The sequence below is a fragment of the Salmo trutta genome, chromosome 10 (assembly GCF_901001165.1).
Source record: "Salmo trutta chromosome 10, fSalTru1.1, whole genome shotgun sequence".
In the NCBI taxonomy this organism is placed as follows: domain Eukaryota; kingdom Metazoa; phylum Chordata; class Actinopteri; order Salmoniformes; family Salmonidae; genus Salmo; species Salmo trutta.
In genome coordinates, this window is record NC_042966.1 from 10,577,912 (window position 1) to 10,595,700 (window position 17,789).

Consider the following 17,789-nt stretch of genomic DNA (forward strand, 5'->3'; position numbering starts at 1 on the left):
GACAACCAGCTGACTCTAATTGGAGGTCATTGAAAAAACACAACAGAAATAGAAAACTAGAATAAACATAGAAATTGAAAATATAGAACATAAATCACCAACCCCGAAACACACAAAGCAAACACCCCCTGCCACGCCCTGACCAAACTACAATAACAAATAACCCCTTTTACTGGTCAGGACGTGACAAACCCTTTGACACGTATGAGCACATGGTGTGATCATTTTAGAGTGGTCCTTGCAACGTACGCTCAAACCGGTGTGATTAATGATTAAAACACTTCATTATAACGTCTTGTTGCGATTGACACAATAGTCATCGTTTGAGCTGGCCATGCTGTTTTTTCACAGAAACATTTTTCACAAACACATTGTTTACAACTTTGTCCTCAATGTAAGTAGTAAGCAGTTTATTTTTGGATGCAATGTTCAGACATTGACAGAAGTCTCATCCAAATTGGAAAATGTAGGCTACAATAGTCCTAGTGCTAACTGAGGAAAGAGTGAGCTAACACAAGCGAACACATTTATCTCTCGGCTCACAGAATCCATAATATGAATTAGCTAATAGCAATTGTTATTTACAGTTCATCACATCACAAGTGTGCACACCAGTGATCTAAATAATTGAGTAAAACACTTTCTAAAAGTGGGTAGAGTTTTTGCGCACTGCCATGTTTGTTTTTCTGCATCAACCAAAGATAAGAAGGGGTGACAAGATGAGTTGGGTCTGTTTGCAGTATGTATGTTGAAGGGGGTGTGTCATCTACCATCATTCACTTCCTGAGGTTTACTCGAAAGACGAGTGAACCTCCCTTTCACCTTGTTTTGTTATAACATATTTGCTCTGACAGACACCCAGAATGCATTGTATAATGTCAACAAACATGGATCCACATATTGCTGGCAATTAGCTTAGCGTTAGCTCATCATAATCAGTACAACCCCCCAAAAAATATTTTATGCACATTGTATGTGTCCATTACAATATATGCAAGAATCGGAATGCATGATTTGTCAACAGTACTTGAAAACATGAATTAAACAGTAAATAAATAAATTATTATCACACAAACCATTTTCTGATAGTGATTTATTGTGCCAGTGTTAGGATACTCATGATTTGTCACAACAGATGGTGTGTTTACATTTCTACCGTTGTGTCTAGATGGAGTAGGCCTATAACAGCTCTCTCTAGTGGTCGTGTCAGAGACAACAGTTGTTGACAACTGTAGCATTGTAGCTAAGCCTAACCCTTACCCTTTTCATAACCTTAACCTCATTCTCCTAACCTGCTATGTAAATTCACCTAACCTGCTGTATTAGTTCTCCTAACCTGCCACGTTAAGTCACCTAACCTGCCACGTTAATTGTCCTAACCTGCCATGAGTCTTAGTATGAAAGTGAAGAATCAGATTCTGACAGTGACAGTGAGGAACTGTCCCCCATCCATGTGGCCATTGCGAACCGTGAATCTGAGGACCCATTTCACCCCCTAGCCCTGCTGTTGGCTTTGATGCATGCCAGTCTGGACTGCAAAGCCCCTTGCCATCTCCATCTGAGGCAGAGTGCTTCAAGCTGTTTCTGACAAAGGAGCTGGTGAGAGACATAGTGGAGGAGACCAATCGCTATGCCTTGGAGCTACAGGAGAAGAGAGAGCCAGGAGTGAGGGGGAAGATTGCTAAATGTGTGACCACATTTACCACAATTACTGAAATGTATACCTTCCTGGTGACAGTCTTTCTCATGGGAATAGTAAAGAAGAACCCCGTAAGGGGGAGGCAGGTAGCCTAGCGGTTAAGAGCATTGGGACAGTAACCAAAAGGTTGCTGGTTTAAATCCCCAATTCAACTAGGTGAAAACTCTGTCAATGTACCCTTGTGCAAGGCACTTAACCCTAATTGCACTTGTAAGTCACTCTGGATAAGAGTGTCTGCTTAAATGACAAAAAACTAAATGGGATACTGGAGCACGGATCCTATGTTTGCAATTCCCTTCTTTGCCTCGCTCTTTTTCCAACGCCGCTTCCTAGTTCTGCTGTGATGCCTGCATTTCATCAACAATGCTACTGCCAACCTAAATGACCCCTTACACAAAATAAGACAATTCTTACCAGCCTGACATCAGCATTCGGTCTGGTCTTTGTGCCATACAAGGACCTATGCATTGACGAGTCCCTGATTTTATGGAAGGGCAGGCTGGCGTTCCATCAATACGTTCCCTCCAAAAGGCACAGGTTTGGGGTCAAGTTCTTTGTTATGTGCGACGTAAAGACAGGATTTGTCCAGTACATTATAGTCTACACAGGGTCCACCACTGACATCCAACATTATGAAGGGCTTGGGGTGTCCGGGTCCGTGGTGATGACCATGCAGGCTCCTCATTTCAAGAAGGGTCACACTTTGTACAGCGGTTCCTCAATGAAAGGTTTTGAGATTATGGCGCGGGACATTGAAGTAATTTGTGGTTTAGCACGTTACCCTGCGTGACTGCTTCATTGCTCCAGACCACCGCAAGGGGGAGTTAGAGCGCTGATATCCTTTTGGGTACAGTGTAAAGTGTTGGTCCCAAGGCACTAATGTGTCTCTACCTGAATGAATGCTGTCAATGAATGTGCGATATAAACCAAATAGAAACTGATAATTGTGCATGACTTCGCAATTTAATTTGAATTAACTGAATGATGAGGATGAAGATGAAGAGGGTGATTGAATTTAGAACAATAGTGTAAGAATTGCTATTCCCCTGTCCACACATGAAAAACTACACTTATTTTTTTGTTTCTACTTTGTCCGAAGAAGCTGTAACCTGACTGTAGCATATTACTTACTAAAACTGTTGTTACCCCAAGGTTTTTATTCTAAGTGAAACAAAAATGTTTCAGTTATGTTTCAGTTATATTCCATGATTTTCTTAAAATATATGAGTTGACTGAATATAAGCAGCAAGTGATGTCTGCTAAATAAACAAGTTGATGACCGCAACCCCCTCCCCCTTAAACAACCAATGGACGATTTACAATGACATCTCAATAGGAAACCTCCCTAAAGGGGCCCCATGAAGAGAGGGGAAACTAAAAACAAATATTCTCTCAGCTCCAAAGTGACAAGACAGAGAGAAGCAAATTTGAAGAGCCACCGAATACGATTACGAGGGTAAGAAGACCGTAAACAAACAAAGTACAGTCTGCAAGCATTGCTTTGCCACTGTTGGCTACTCGAGTGGAAACACTTCTAACATGATGTGTCATTTACGTTGCAATCACCTGACCGTATCCCTTGCAGGTGAAAACACAACAATCTCTCGCTGCTGACTTCCAACAATAATTTGCGACAAGTTCAGAAAAAACATGAAGAAATAACGAAAGCAGTGGGAGTATTCATAGCCAAAGATTTGCAGCCCTATTCGGTGGTTACTGACTCGGGATGTCGTCACCTGATGAAAATGTTTTAACCGCGTTACAATGACCCCGCCTGCACACTTTTCAGCAGCAAAGTAATTCCCAAACTCTATGAAACATTACAGAGAGAAATTGAAAACAAATTGACACAGACACTCTATCTAGCTCTCTCTACTGATAGTTGGACCTCCAGAGCAACTCAAATCTACCTCACTGTGACGGTTCACTATGTACTGTATTGGGAGATGAAGAGCTTCAGGTTGTCAAAGCTAAGAAGCACTTTTAATTTTAATGTTTTTCTCCCCTTGATTTCATACAGTAGAGACAGAAACCAGGCCTAGTCAGTCATGCTGCCATTTTTCTGAATGGAAAGTTTATAGGCAAAATAAAGTGTTAATTGTTTAAATATAAAGATACCGAAACCGTACCATTACCGCCGTACCATTACTGTGGCCCACAAACCGTGCTACATACCGAACCGTGGGCCCACTGTACCATTGCATCCCGAGTAAGTACGCTACAATGCTGTGGGCCAGGTGGAAGTGGTTTAGCAGCCTTTCCCATAAATTGGAATACAAAAGAAGCCATCCACCCTTTTATTTGACCTTTATTTAACTAGGCAAGTCAGTTAAAAACAAATTCTTATTTACAATGACCCTTGATGTCAATGTCAGATTTTTCTTTACACTGAATCTCCGTTAGGATATTGGTTCGGCTACAATTAGACTGTGGAATTATGTAGCCTATTAAATAAGAAGGAGTAAGCCTATTATTTTGCTCAACTGCATACATTATAGGCAACTCCAAACACCCGCAGAGGTTGTGAAATACAGTATGAACACGAGACTCGCTTGTTGCGGTTCATTTATTGTTTCATTATTCAAGGACGACTTTGTTATTTTGTTTTCGTTTTATAAACAAAATGCTTGAACGAAGGAATGATATATATCGAACTGGCAATTGAAAGAACTCTTTGGAGATTACGGGGCAATTATCAGACCGACGGTGAGGACACAACAGTTCACCTGATACAAGACTAAAGTTACAAATGTAATAGGTAACGATTTATATACAGTACAAGTCAAATGCCAAGCGTGTGCAAAGCTGTCATCAAGGCAAAGGATGGCTACTTTGAAGAATCTCAAATATAAAATATGTATGTGTTCCCTATGTGTTATTTCATAGTCTTAATGTCTTCATTATTATTTTACAATGAAGAAAATAAAGAAATGAGTAGGTGTGTCCACATTTTTGACTGGTACTGTATTTCCAAAAGAAAGACATAAACAGTGTTTGTATATCAACATCTTGATATTTTCGCTAATAAAATAATGATACAAAAGACTCTTTCAAAATGCAGATGTTTATTTCAACTACATCTCAGCTACATTTGAGTTGCACTTCCCCCTAGCTCCACGACCACGGGTAAAACCTTGCTCAGATGGTCAATGGATTTGTTGCATTGTTGTATCGTCAGTTTCTCAAGCCAAAACATCTTGATGGCCTTGACCAGTTCATCTTCGCTTGTCGGCTTGGCAGAGTTACGGATTAATGTTTTCAGTTGATGCCAGGTCTACCATAGGCAATACTTTAGGTCTACCATAGGCAAGTTGAGTCTCACTAGTGTTGAGTAATGTGCTGTGAAGAAGTGTTGTAGGTCTACTTACTATGCTGACGTCTTGACCCAGTTTTAATATATATATATATATTTCACCTTTATTTAACCAGGTAGACCAGTTGATAACATGTTCTCATGTACAACTGTGACCTGGCCAAGATAAAGCAAATCAGTGCTTTAGCAGTTTATGCCCTCATTAGCAATGCAAACCCAGGCGACAGTGAGTTTTGGATCATTGTCTGCATTTGAGCGAGATCACTCATCATAGCTTCAGTATGTGCTATAACATAATCAAAGTGGGGACAGTGGGAGGTCTGCTGAATACTTATGGCCTATTGTAACATGGAGTCACACCTTTCCAGTACTCCTCAAACCACCCTAAACAATGCCCTTAACACATTTACCATTCAAAAATGATCTGTTTATCTCCAAATTATTTCACTGAGATCAAAGAAAACTGACAGAATGGCCATAGTTGTCAGCACGCCAGGTTCTTTCTATGGTGCTATCCGTTCCAGAGATATGGGCAATACGGAGAGTCAGGCGGCATTGGCGGTGAGTCAGATGGAGAGTAACACGTTGAAGGGGGTGAGGGACGAGATGATGGAGTCACAACCCATGCCAGGCACACCTGTTAGCTCTGGAACTCCACCTCTGACAGGCAGAGGCAACACTCGTGGCGGGTTCGTCAGGTCGTTAATTCACTGTGACATTTCTTTTCCTCTTCCTCTTCTGTCACCAGAACTTGACGAACTGCTCACCACGTGTGATACCACGCATGGACACAGAATACCAACTGGCTTAACAGTGAACCTCTGAGAGACAATATTCATGACGAACACTCTTTCTGTCCATGAGTGATGCAACACGAAAAATCATTAACCTTTTCACACATACCAACAAACGAGTGTGATCACTCTACAGTGGTTCATGCAGTATACGCTCAAACTGGTGTGATTAGAACGCTTATTTAGAACGTCCAGTTTCGATTGACGCAACAGTCAGCATTTGAACTGGCCACACTGGTTTTTCACGGAAACATTCTGCACAAACATAGTCCTTACAAAGTTATTTCCTGAATGTGACCCGTTTATTTTTGGATGCAATGTTCAGACATTCACAGAAGTAGCGACAGCAGACACAATCATCCAAACTGGAAAACGTAGGCTACATTAGTCCTAGCGCAAACTGAGGAAAGATTGATATAACACAAGCGGTCATATTTAGAGAACTCTCGGCTGACAGAAACCACAATATAAATGAGCTAATAGCAATTACTATTTATAATTCATCACATCAAGGGTGAGCTCAACATTGATTGAAATAATAGTAAAACACTAGAAATTGAAAGTAATCTGATGATGAGTAGTTTGTGCGCACCAACATGTTTGTTTTTTCACATCAACCAAAGATATAAAGAGGAGACAAGATGAGTTTGGCATTTTTGCAGTATGTATGTTGAAAGGGGGGTGTGTTATCTACGATCATTCACTTCTCTTCATTTACTTCTGGAAGTTTATTCGAAAGATGAGTGAACCATTCCTTCACCACATTATAGCATCTTTGGTCTGACAGATGTTTACGTGACACCCAGAATGCATTGTATAATGTCAACAAACATGTCGCCACACATAGCTGGCAAATAGCTTAGCATTAGCTCATTATAATCAGTACAACATTCAAAAAAGTATTTTACACACATCATAGGTGTCCATTACAATCTATGAAATAATCAGAATGCTTTATTTGTCACCATTACTTGAAAACATGTGAATAAAACTGTAAATACATTATGCTCCATACATACTGTATGTTACAGTAGAAACGACAACACGACATATACAGAAATTAAGGCACTTACTTTGACAGGAACGCACATTTGTCCAAAGTTATTCTTTTTAAGGAAAACAACAATGCAACAATGCTAGCGCCAGCCAGAAAACGTGTCAGTTCATGCAAGACTGCGCAAATGTCTGCATTACACGATGTGCGGAAAAAATGGGAAAGGGCTCTCCTTGAAGAGAGTAGTTTGTCTGGCTCAGTAAATCCTCAAACATGAATTGTCCGTAACACTGAAATGAGCTACTTATATGAATTAATGAGGAAACAGAGCCCACCTAAATTCAAACTGTTCTTGGAAAATACAAATTCTTAGAAAATATTTTGAAACTGACAAGATAAGCTTTGTTCGAAAACCCATATTAACATACTGTATACTACTGTTAGCAAACGGTATCTTTTCAGTTGAGCGTACTAGCGCTTCTCCTGTCTACCGGAAGTTAATTCTGTTACTATGCAACCTCTTGCTAGCTTGTTAGCATAACAAATTACTAGTTAGACATTTTACGACTTTGGGTGTGTTTGTAAATTCAATCTGGAGTGCGCTCTGGGCGTTCGTAAATTCAGAGCGTTGTCAGATTGTCCGTGCGTAAAAGTGTTTTGCTCTCGGGGTTGGTTGATCTGAGCGTTCTGACATCACAACAGCAGTCAAGCATCCAAGCTACCTGGTTAACGTTGGCGAGCTTGTTTACGACTTCCAAACACAAATGAGAGAACACCTCACTCTGAGCATTTTACTCCTCCTAACAGAGCTGGTTAGGCTGTTTTCATGTTATCCAGAGCGTTGGTGACTGTAACTGTGCTGCTGGCAACAATTTAATTATGCTTTTTTGACAGGGTTTACTGACACCAGACATATTCAATGGGTGTTGAGTGTTCATAAATGTATCAGTTATTCTGCGCTCTGGCACACTCAGATGAGAGTGCTCTGAAAAAGGAGTACAGTAGATAGCCAGAGCGAATTAACCAGCTATGCCCAATGAGAATACACAACGACTATACCACTGAGCTAAGCTAAGAATGACATATAGTAATATACTGGCAAGTTCAATGTATTAGTAGCCAACTAACGTTAGGTAGCTAGCTAACATACCGGTACATACTGCTGTAATGATATGCTGTGGTTCATAAGGATAGCTTAGCTAACATTGTCAGCTAACGTAACTTATTTGAAAAGTCATTACTTTATTACATTGCTCAACATTTTCTTAACATTTGTCATAATTTGTTACAGCAATAAAATTGTATCCACTCTCATCGGACTACTGCTGCATATTTATCGCACACACCCATTTTTGGAAGAATTGTATTATGGGCCCTACAAGCACGGAAATAGTGTGCACTGCTTGTATACTTCGTATTTTGGCGAATTTAGTACATCTTTTGGCATACTTTCAAAGTTCTTGAAATGTTCCGGATTGACTGACCTTCATGTCTTAAATGAATGCTTATTTGAGCTGTTCTTGCCATGATATGGACTTGGTCTATTACCAAATAGGGCTGTATACCACCCCATATCCCTCTTCTGTATACCACCCTAACTTGTAACAACACAACGGATTGGCTCAAACGCATTAAGAATGAAATTAATTCCACAAATGAACTTTTAACATGGCACACCTGTTAATTGAAATAAATTCCAGTTGACTTCCTCATGAAGCTCGTTGAGAGAATGCCAAGAGTGTGCAAAGCTGTCATCAAGGCAAAGGGTGGCTACTTTGAAGAATCTCAATATATAAAATATGTTCTGATTTGTTTAACACTTTTTTGGTTACTACATGAATACATATGTGTTAATTCGTAGTTTTGACGTCTTCACTATTATCCTACAACGTAGAAAATAGTAAACATAAAGAAAAACTCTGGAATGAGTAGGTGTGTCCAAACTTTTGACTGGTACTGTATATAATGTGCATTCAGAAAGTATTCAGACCCCTTGACTTTCCACGTTTATTTACGTTAATTTCTTTCCTTCTTAATGCGTTTGAGCCAATCAGTTGTGTTGTGACGGGGGGGGGGGGGGGGGGGGAATACAGAAGATAGCCCTATTTGGTAAAAGACCAAGTCCATATTATGGCAAGAACAGCTCAAATAAGCAAAGAGAAATGGCAGTCCATCATTACTTTAAGCCATGAAGGTCAGTCAAAACGGAAAATGTCAAGAACTTTGAAAGTTTCTTCAAGTGCAGTTGCAAAAACCATCAAGCGCTATGATGAAACTGTCTCTCATGAGGACCGCCACAGGAATGGAAGACCCAAAGTTACCTCTGCTGCAGAGGATAAATTCATTAGATTTACCAGCCTCAGAAATTGCAGCCCAAATAAATGCTTCACAAAGTTCAAGTAACAGAAACATCTCAACATCAACTGTTCAGAGGAGACTGCATGAATCAGGCCTTCATGGTCGAATTGCTGCAAAGAAACCACTACTAAAGGACACCGAAAATAGTAAAAATAAAGTAAAACCCCTGAATATGTTCTAAAACCTTTGACCAGTAGTGTATACATTTCTTATATATCTCAGACACAAACTTCCTTTAGATGTATTTTTTTATATCTGTTTTTCCATGTATACATCTGTTATTTATGCATTTCCATGGGCTAATAGAAGTAAGGCGAAATTCAATGTTTCATGAAATAATAATTAAAATAATTTTTTATACCAAAAGGGTTCCTAAAATTCTAAATCCAATACGTAAATAATCCTTGTTGTGACCATCTTAAAACAATTCTGTATATTAATTCTTTGAATCTTTTTAGGATTTTAATGTCTTAATGTTCGATAAAAACCCTAACAATAACTTAATAGGAATCTTAGCTAATGTTCTGGGAATGTTCCTGGTTTGCTGGGTGGCCACAAACCAGTCCTAAGCCTTGGCACAGAAGGGACTGTTGTGACAACTCAACAATGGGCCCTGGCTAAACATTAGTTAACTGTAGTTTAAATGACCATGCTTGGTGGGCTTTTGCATGAGACAAAACATTTCAGAAATGTGTGTCTCTGGATCTAGTGCCTTAGGCCAGTTTGAAAAGAGGAAATAGAAACTTGTAGAGGAGAGTGACTCACATGGAGGCCTCAAGCTTGGAGGATAGTGCTGTGTGTGTGTGTGTCTGTGTGGGTGTTTGTGTGCATTTCTTTCTTACCATATGTGACCTGATTCTGGAAACTAGGTGTATGCCGTTTGAACGTAAAAAATATTTTTTCATCAAAATGCGTTTTTTGGCAGAAATGCCTTCTCGAACATGTGAACTGTCATGTGCCTTAATAACAAACTTGTATGCCATCTGTAAATATGAATAAAATTGTTAAATTACGAGCCTTAAATTACAAGCCTTAAGCCACAGAAAAAGTCAAGCAACCTTCCCACTAGCCATGATTGACTGAGATAATGAGTGGGCTGGACATGCCGAGAGAGGAGTTCGGATGAGCTCGTCAGTCTGTGTTGGCAATCCTGTCAAACGCAGCTTTTAAAAAAAAAACAATTATTGTGTAGTGGAGCTGCATAAGTGTTGCTCTCCACTTTCTGGAGGATCAAGTTTTGAAATCAGTGGAATTAGAGTATGATAGCTAAAGAGATGGAGAAAACACCTGTCTCCGGATTACATCTTCAAACTAAGGGCAACCGTGGTATGGCATTCCTGACAGGGAGACGCATCCATCATGCATGATGATGTATACAGGTAAGATAGTCTAGTGCTAGCTGGCTACATTTTCAGATATTACACGTTTCTAATTTTGACAAAAAGTGGTTTCAATTCAAGCTAAAGTGTACTGTTAGCTAGCTAGCTAACTTTAGCTGGCTGGCTCCATAGCTGACGGTATTATTTGTTTCCCAGAGTCGTTTGCTTTTCTAGTTAAAGCCTAATTGTAGCTAGCTAACATTGAACCTAGTTGGTTAGGTCCCAGCACTGTGGCATTGTTGGCACTTAGGTTCATTGTGATTTAATTAGCTAACGTTAGCTGGCTGGCTCGTTAGCTAACGTTACGTGACGTGTGTACAACACCCGTTGAATATGGCTGGTGTCTGTAAATGTCTGCAAAAAAGCTTAATGAAATTGTTGCCAGCAGAGCTGGTTAGGCTGTTTTCATGTTATCCAGAGGTAAACATATCATCGGCCATAGCATCAAGTGTTCGCTACGAGAGCGAAACGAGATGGGTGGGGCTAAAGCTTAAGAGGGTGTGAACGATGCTGAATGGCTGTCGACAAAGAAGAGCTCTTCACTAGATACCAAAACATTCAAAGGCCATTTTCTCAAAAGTGAGTTCATGAGTTGATCAACTTTCAAAGCAGAATTACTTTCCCATTATTCCTCAACTGTAGTGTATGATATACCATTTTGTAGCTCTGAGTCTCTACTTTTATCCAATGTAAAAAACACCATTTCAAATTTTGCTACATAAGACCGAATCCAGGTGGTGAGTCACGTATGTGTAGCATGTGTTAGAGGTACTGTGTGGCATAATCCCTCTACTCCTGCCTACAGCACATATTCTAGCACCTGGTACATTCTCTCTCTCTAAAGCATCTTTGATCTATTAGTCTGGTTTGTCTGACACATCAGCATTCCTCTTCCTGGGGGAAGAAGCCTAGATTCAATTTTATTTTGCTTTTGGCAAATACGTTTTTTTTTGTATCAGACTTGTACAGTACTCCTACAAAAAAAATACAACATTTGCATTTTAATTGTGTCTATGCTTATTCATACTTCTCTTCCATTATACTCTGCTCTCCTCAGAACTATGCTCTGCTATCCCCAGCTTTGAGCCTCTGCGTTCAGCTGGGGTTTTTGGAGAATCACCACCTCCATTCAGTTGATACAATGGGCCTGATTGCAGCTGCAGCCGCAGCCGGGTCCACTGGGCTGATGGAGAACCGGTCCTGACCGGAGAGAAAGAGAGAGAGGGGGAAAGAGAGGGAGAAAGGGGGAGAGTTAGTTCGCCCCTACAGTACTCAACTTCACTGTGCTTTTTGGCTGATTGTCAAGATAATGTGCCTATACTGTATTTTTCTCTTTGTCGCTTTAGTAACCCTCTCTCTCTCTCTCTCTCGATTGTGCTCTCTATTACTGACACACCCAAGCGCACTCACACACAGTTGTTGCCCAGAACTATAGAACTATCTTTCACATTGACTACAGTTGAATTACTGAAAAATGTATAGTCGAGATCACATTGATTCCTGGTGCCTTGCAGATTTCACCAGCATATCACTGCAGATGTTCTTTTTAATGCACTGTGCAAGGACATCAATGCAACCAACCAAGAGCCCTCGTTTTCAGTGGACTAATCTCGGTTAACTCAGAACTAAAGTCTTGCGTAATTGGTCAGCTGCTCGATTATGTTCTGGGTCCATACATGTTAAGAGAAGGGATCAAGAGATGCTAGAACAAAGAGTGAAACCGGAACAAGGAGCTCCACCCTCTGTCTTTGCACGTTACTGGCCGAATTTTCCCTCCCCTTCAGAAATTCAAAAGATGCTAACACCTGCGAATTCGTAGTTTGTCCAAATAACCAGTGACAAAAAAAAACAAACAAACACCGGAACTACTGTTGCTCGTTATCCCACATATCCCATTCCTTCCTGACAGATTTTACGGTACCAGTTATGTTTTCAAAGGTCTGTTCACAAGAGTTTATCACTCTTCAGTCCAAACCCCCATTGATTGAGCATTGAGGAGCTTTTAGTGCTTTCCAGTTTATTTACTACCCATAACATATCCATGCACTACACATAAAGCGTACAGTATATCAGTTGGATATGTGATGTCTCACACTCGTCCTCTCCCTTTAAACTTCTGACATTATTCCAGTCACCTTCCTCTCATTGAAATTCAGATCATAGTTTGGAGCTCTTGTGTTTTGTGTATTTACCTCCCTGAAGACATCTTCAGGGAAATGTGCACTATTTATCATTGCTGATGAGTTTTTGAGTTTGCAAGAACATGCTAGTATGTGTGCAGAAATTTCTGCAGTTGCACATACACAGACTCTATCTATCCAAATGCCTCAGTTATCATCAATGAAAGCACACACACACATACGTTCCATCACTCTTTGGCGATAAGTCAGGTGTTAACTGCAGAAATGTAAGGCTTTACAGGTAGGACTCCTTTCTCATACAGCATACAGTATACACACAGTACAATAATAGCAACTTACCGGGATAGTTTTGCGGAATTATGTATTTAGATATTTGTTTCCTTACCTTGAACTCTTTCTATGGACATGAAGAAACTGCAATTTTAAACTTTGGCCACTAAATAAATCATATGTATATATCTAATGTTGAGGAACTATCCCTTTAAGCTTTGGTGTGTCAGTAGTAATTGAAATTCAGCAGTCCTACTTTAACAGTATCCAGGTTATGGTTGGATGGCTGTTTTCAGGGCAGTACTGTATCAGAAGTGGGTCTAATTGAAGAGGGCTTTGGGCGGTAATATATGTGCAGCTTGTTTAATATCATTTAGTGGTACCAGAACAAAGCGAGAGGCCAGGTGTTTAGAATAAGGCATTCAACTAACAGGGATAAGCATTTTCATAAACATTATGTGTGCGTGTGTATACGTGCGTGCTTGTTATAACATCTCTGTGTGCACATGTGTGACTCCAACTGAGAGAGAGGAGGAGCTGGCCTTCTCCATCCATTCTTGGTCTCCTTATCACAGTGATAGGAGAGTGACTATCAAGGAGCAAGATGGAAGTCAAACAGACTTTCAAATTGATTTTTTGTTGATTTGTGTTTGTTACTTTCTGTTAATTGAAGCTGCACGCGCACATGCACGCACGCACACAGCCACACATACACACACACTTAGCTGACATACTACGATAGCTTTGGGCACAATCTCTAAACACACGCAGTCTAGCAACCCTCCCTCCCTGCACTGAACACTCTGCCGCAGCTCTACAGTTAGGCCTAATGGACAGGAATTACCATACTGACAATATGTCTCATTATTTTGTGGGTTAATGAAAAACACTAATGTAGGCCAGAACTCTGTCATTAAATAAGCAGAGACAGAGAGAAACTGCTATCATTAGCAGGAGTTTACACATGGAGCTCTGCTCTAACAGCCAGGGAAAGACACAGCACAGCAGGTCAAATGGCTAGCTCATGTGTTCACTCTTTTCTTTCCTCTTCTCTTCTCTTGTCATCTTATCTCCTCTCCTCTCCCTTTCCTCTCCTCTCCCTTTCCTGTCCTCTCCCTCTCCTAACTCTCATTAGGGTTCTATTCAGCCTCCTGCCATCAAAACCAATTACGGGAACAATGTGCCAGTACGTGTCCCATGAGCTTCTGCTTTCAGGTGTAGCTGTGTCTCCCAATCAGATTGTAGGAAGACCAGGAGCGTTTAGTCCGGAGGAACAAGGGATGAGTGGAGCTGTTTAGAGAAGAGAGACAGAGTAGGAGAGAGCAAGAGTAAATAGAGAGAAAGAGAGAGAGAGCGCAAGAGGGAGTAAATAGATATAGAGAGAAAGAAAGCAAGAGAGAGGAGATAGTGGACCATCCTAATGCACAGATAATGAAATGATGGAGAGGGAGGGGTGTGAACAGAGGGACTCATAGAAAGAGTAATGATAGTGTGTTTGCCTGGTTCCTTCATGAAATCTATCATGGTTCCCCAGAGACACTAACCTCTATTTAACCAGAAGATCTAACAGGGAGGCCAGGGACCACTAACCTGTATTAAAATAAGACAGATTGCGGGAGAGAACAAAGGAAGATGGAAGTAGTGCACTTCTCAACCTTAGAACAGGGGTGACAACAAAGTGTTCTTTGTTTTGGGGTTCTGTGGATGTTGCATTGAAGCTCAGTACTGTTTGTCTGCTCATTAAAACTCTCTAGTCTTTTTTTCTGTTTCTTTGTGTTATTGATTCCCCTGCGATTCCAGGTGATGAACACCATCTAACAATACAGTATGTTTCATTAGCATTGTCAGGAAGGGGTTGTACTCCACGCTCTTCTATCATTTCCGTCTTCCAACTTTTTGTGCTTCTTCGACTGATCATTGTTCATCTTCCTTTTCAACGTATTGTCTTGCGTGGTTCCTTAGATTCTCTTCCACCAGGTTCACTTTCCCATTCTCAGGTCCTAACCTTTTTATTTGTATCCCTTTCTCCTCCCTCTCTCCCTCTCGCTCACTCTCTCTCTCTTTCTTGCTCTCTCTGCCCCCTCTCTCTCTCTACCCCTCTCTCTCTCCATCTCTTCTTCCCTCTCTCCAGGCATGGCTGACAGAGATCCATGAGTATGCTCAGCAGGACGTGGTGCTAATGCTGCTGGGCAACAAGGTCAGCCCTCCCACTGGAAGTACAGATTTATGGATGGATAATCATTGCATTACTATGAATTGAGAGAAAGAAAGAGGTAGATAGGGAAGGATGGATGGATGAATAGTGCATTACTATGAATTGAGAGAGGCAGAACAAGAGAAAGAGGCAGATATATTTGTGTCACTGCATGCAGAAAATAAAAGAGAGGACTGTGCTGGTGTAAGTAGATGATGAAAGAGAGAATAGATGAAAGAAGATAATGTTTTCAGGAGCTTTTTGTGATCTCTTAAAGGCTGATGTGGCACACGAGAGAGTGGTGAAGAGAGAGGAGGGAGAGAAACTGGCCAAGGTAAGCTGTTATTAAATACACAAACTCAAAATCACACACACAGTATTGACCCTTTTGATGTCCAGGTTTCCATCTATTTTAGTCCGCACAGACACATGAATCCCCACTAAAATAGTCCGGGTGTGTCTTGATCTCTCTCATTAGGTATTCATAGGAGCACCTTCTGCTATCATTGCTTGGAGTCTCTGAAGTGAGTTCGCTAACTCAATTTTCAACATAAGTCAGCTCTGATGAGTTCCCAGGCTTGAAACAGTAACTGACTGTACATTGTTTTAAGGGATATGGACGTCCGATGCCCTTGTTATCGTCAGGCTGTGTAATAATAACGATATACAAAACTCCTATATGTCTCTCACACACACACGCACACCAGGTACCTTGTACACTAAAACTTAGAGGACTCTCGCTCTCCACTGTGCAGGTGTTTGGGGTGCCCTTCATGGAGACCAGTGCTAAGTCTGGCCTGAATGTGGAGCTGGCATTCACTGCTGTGGCTAAGTGAGTAGGATGTTTACCAGTGCTGCGTTCCTTAGAGATGACATGTCAATCATTGCCTTTTTGTTTTGTCATGCATGCGATTACGAAGTAAAAACACAGAATCAAGATAGCCTACGCGGTAAATATGCTCTGTGAGATTTAATCTTCCTATGTCTCCGGCCTCTGTCTTTCTCTCAGAGAGCTGAAGCACAGGTCGATGAAGGAGCCCGACGAACCAAAGTTTCAGCTTCAGGATTATGTCAACAAGGAGATGAAAAGTGCTGGCTGCTGCCACTCATAAACCTGTCTTCTGTGTGTGTGTGTGTGTGTGTGTGTGTGTGTGGGGGGGGGGGTTGTATATGTCTACCAGTATGTCTTCTGACTTGTGTTTCTGTGTCATTTTCCTCATGCATGGTGATGCAAGTGCACTGTATTTATGAATAGTGATACATTTAAGTTTTAACAGTGGTGGGTGTGTATGTATGTTGTATGAGTGGATTCATTTTGCATTGTCTTCTGCCCCCTACTGTATGATAAAAGGGTGACACAAGTTCAGTGCATAGATACAGTAAGAATCACAGTCTGTCAGTCAGTCATTTTTGTGAAACTCATTCAGTAAAGAGCACTAAGCAAAGTAGACATTAAACATCAACTTCAAAGTACACCCACTATATTAAGGTTACCGGTCGAGTATTTCAAGTTAGAGTACCTCTGCATCATCTTCCACCTTCTCAGATTATTTCTCTTCCTGGTGATATGTTGTGTTCTCATCAGGGCCGAGGACACAATGTCGCTTATGCCTGGAGCCGGCCCTGGTCTTCATCCAAGTCATCCCCCACCCAACTGCAGCTCCCTCCCTCCTCACCCACTTCTTCTTGCATCTGTGAATGTATCCAAAATCCATTTGTAGCCTTCACTCTCTCCTCGTTGTAATTCCTCGTTTGGAATTCATCATTCATGATCCACTTGAGTCATTTTGTGCAATATTACTAAGAATGTATGTGGTGTATATATTTAAATTTAAATGTATAATCTGGAGCTTTATAGTTTGCATTACTTGTAAATGGTTGTCTCGAATTGAAAATGGCGTCAAGTGATGTAGAAAACCTAGAGATAGTAAAGTAGCCGAAATAGAAACTGTGGGCTGCTTATGCAAATCAAATGTGCATTGAAGCACTATAATATCAATATGGACTGCCGTAACACTTTACGAAAGGGTTTGTTCAAATGTTTGAATGTTGTTGTATGTGTTTCTGTTGTACAGGTTGTCTAACATCATGTTATATTGATATTCTAGAGGCAAAACCTCAGTCCTGTATTTTAATACGGTATTGTTCAGTATACCTACTTTATTTCAAAAATTCCATGATTTATCAATGTCTTTCTTGTCAGAGCCGTTGTATTTTGAGAAGTTGCACTCTGCAAATCTGACCTTTGTATCAATTTACAACACTTTTTAGTTCAAAAGATTCATAATTCTGGGTGTATGAATAGAAATATATGTAATTGCCTAACATAAATGATACGGAGTTTCATACTGGTTTTTGTTCATATTTAATTGAAATACTATATTGCTTGACGAAAGAATATTGATGCAATATTGAATTAGGATGTATCGATTTGACAGCAAATCATTAAATGTTTTGATTATAGATAAGAGTGTAAACCTACTGTACTTATGTAGTCCACTCAGATACAGTAAGTCATATTTTTTATGTAACTTCAATATTCACAATAAAGTTTAAGATGCACAGTAGTGAATGATATGTTCTTGATTTCCTCAGACTCTAGATTCGAGTCCAATTGAAGCATGACTCCACAGACTCACCCTATGGT

The 17,789-nt window shown here is 40.5% G+C and overlaps 1 protein-coding gene across 1 annotated transcript in view; it reads left to right on the forward strand.

Moving 5' to 3' along the window:
- Positions 1-17,707, forward strand: part of LOC115201091 (ras-related protein Rab-26) — a 96,901-nt gene extending 79,194 nt beyond the window's left edge. Inside the window, exons 6-9 of the mRNA XM_029764373.1 lie at positions 15,080-15,145; positions 15,420-15,476; positions 15,898-15,974; positions 16,152-17,707. Of these exons, the coding sequence (XP_029620233.1) occupies positions 15,080-15,145; positions 15,420-15,476; positions 15,898-15,974; positions 16,152-16,254 (303 nt within the window). The 3' untranslated portion in view covers positions 16,255-17,707. The remainder of the gene's footprint in view (positions 1-15,079; positions 15,146-15,419; positions 15,477-15,897; positions 15,975-16,151) is intronic.
- Positions 17,708-17,789: the final 82 nt, after the last annotated feature.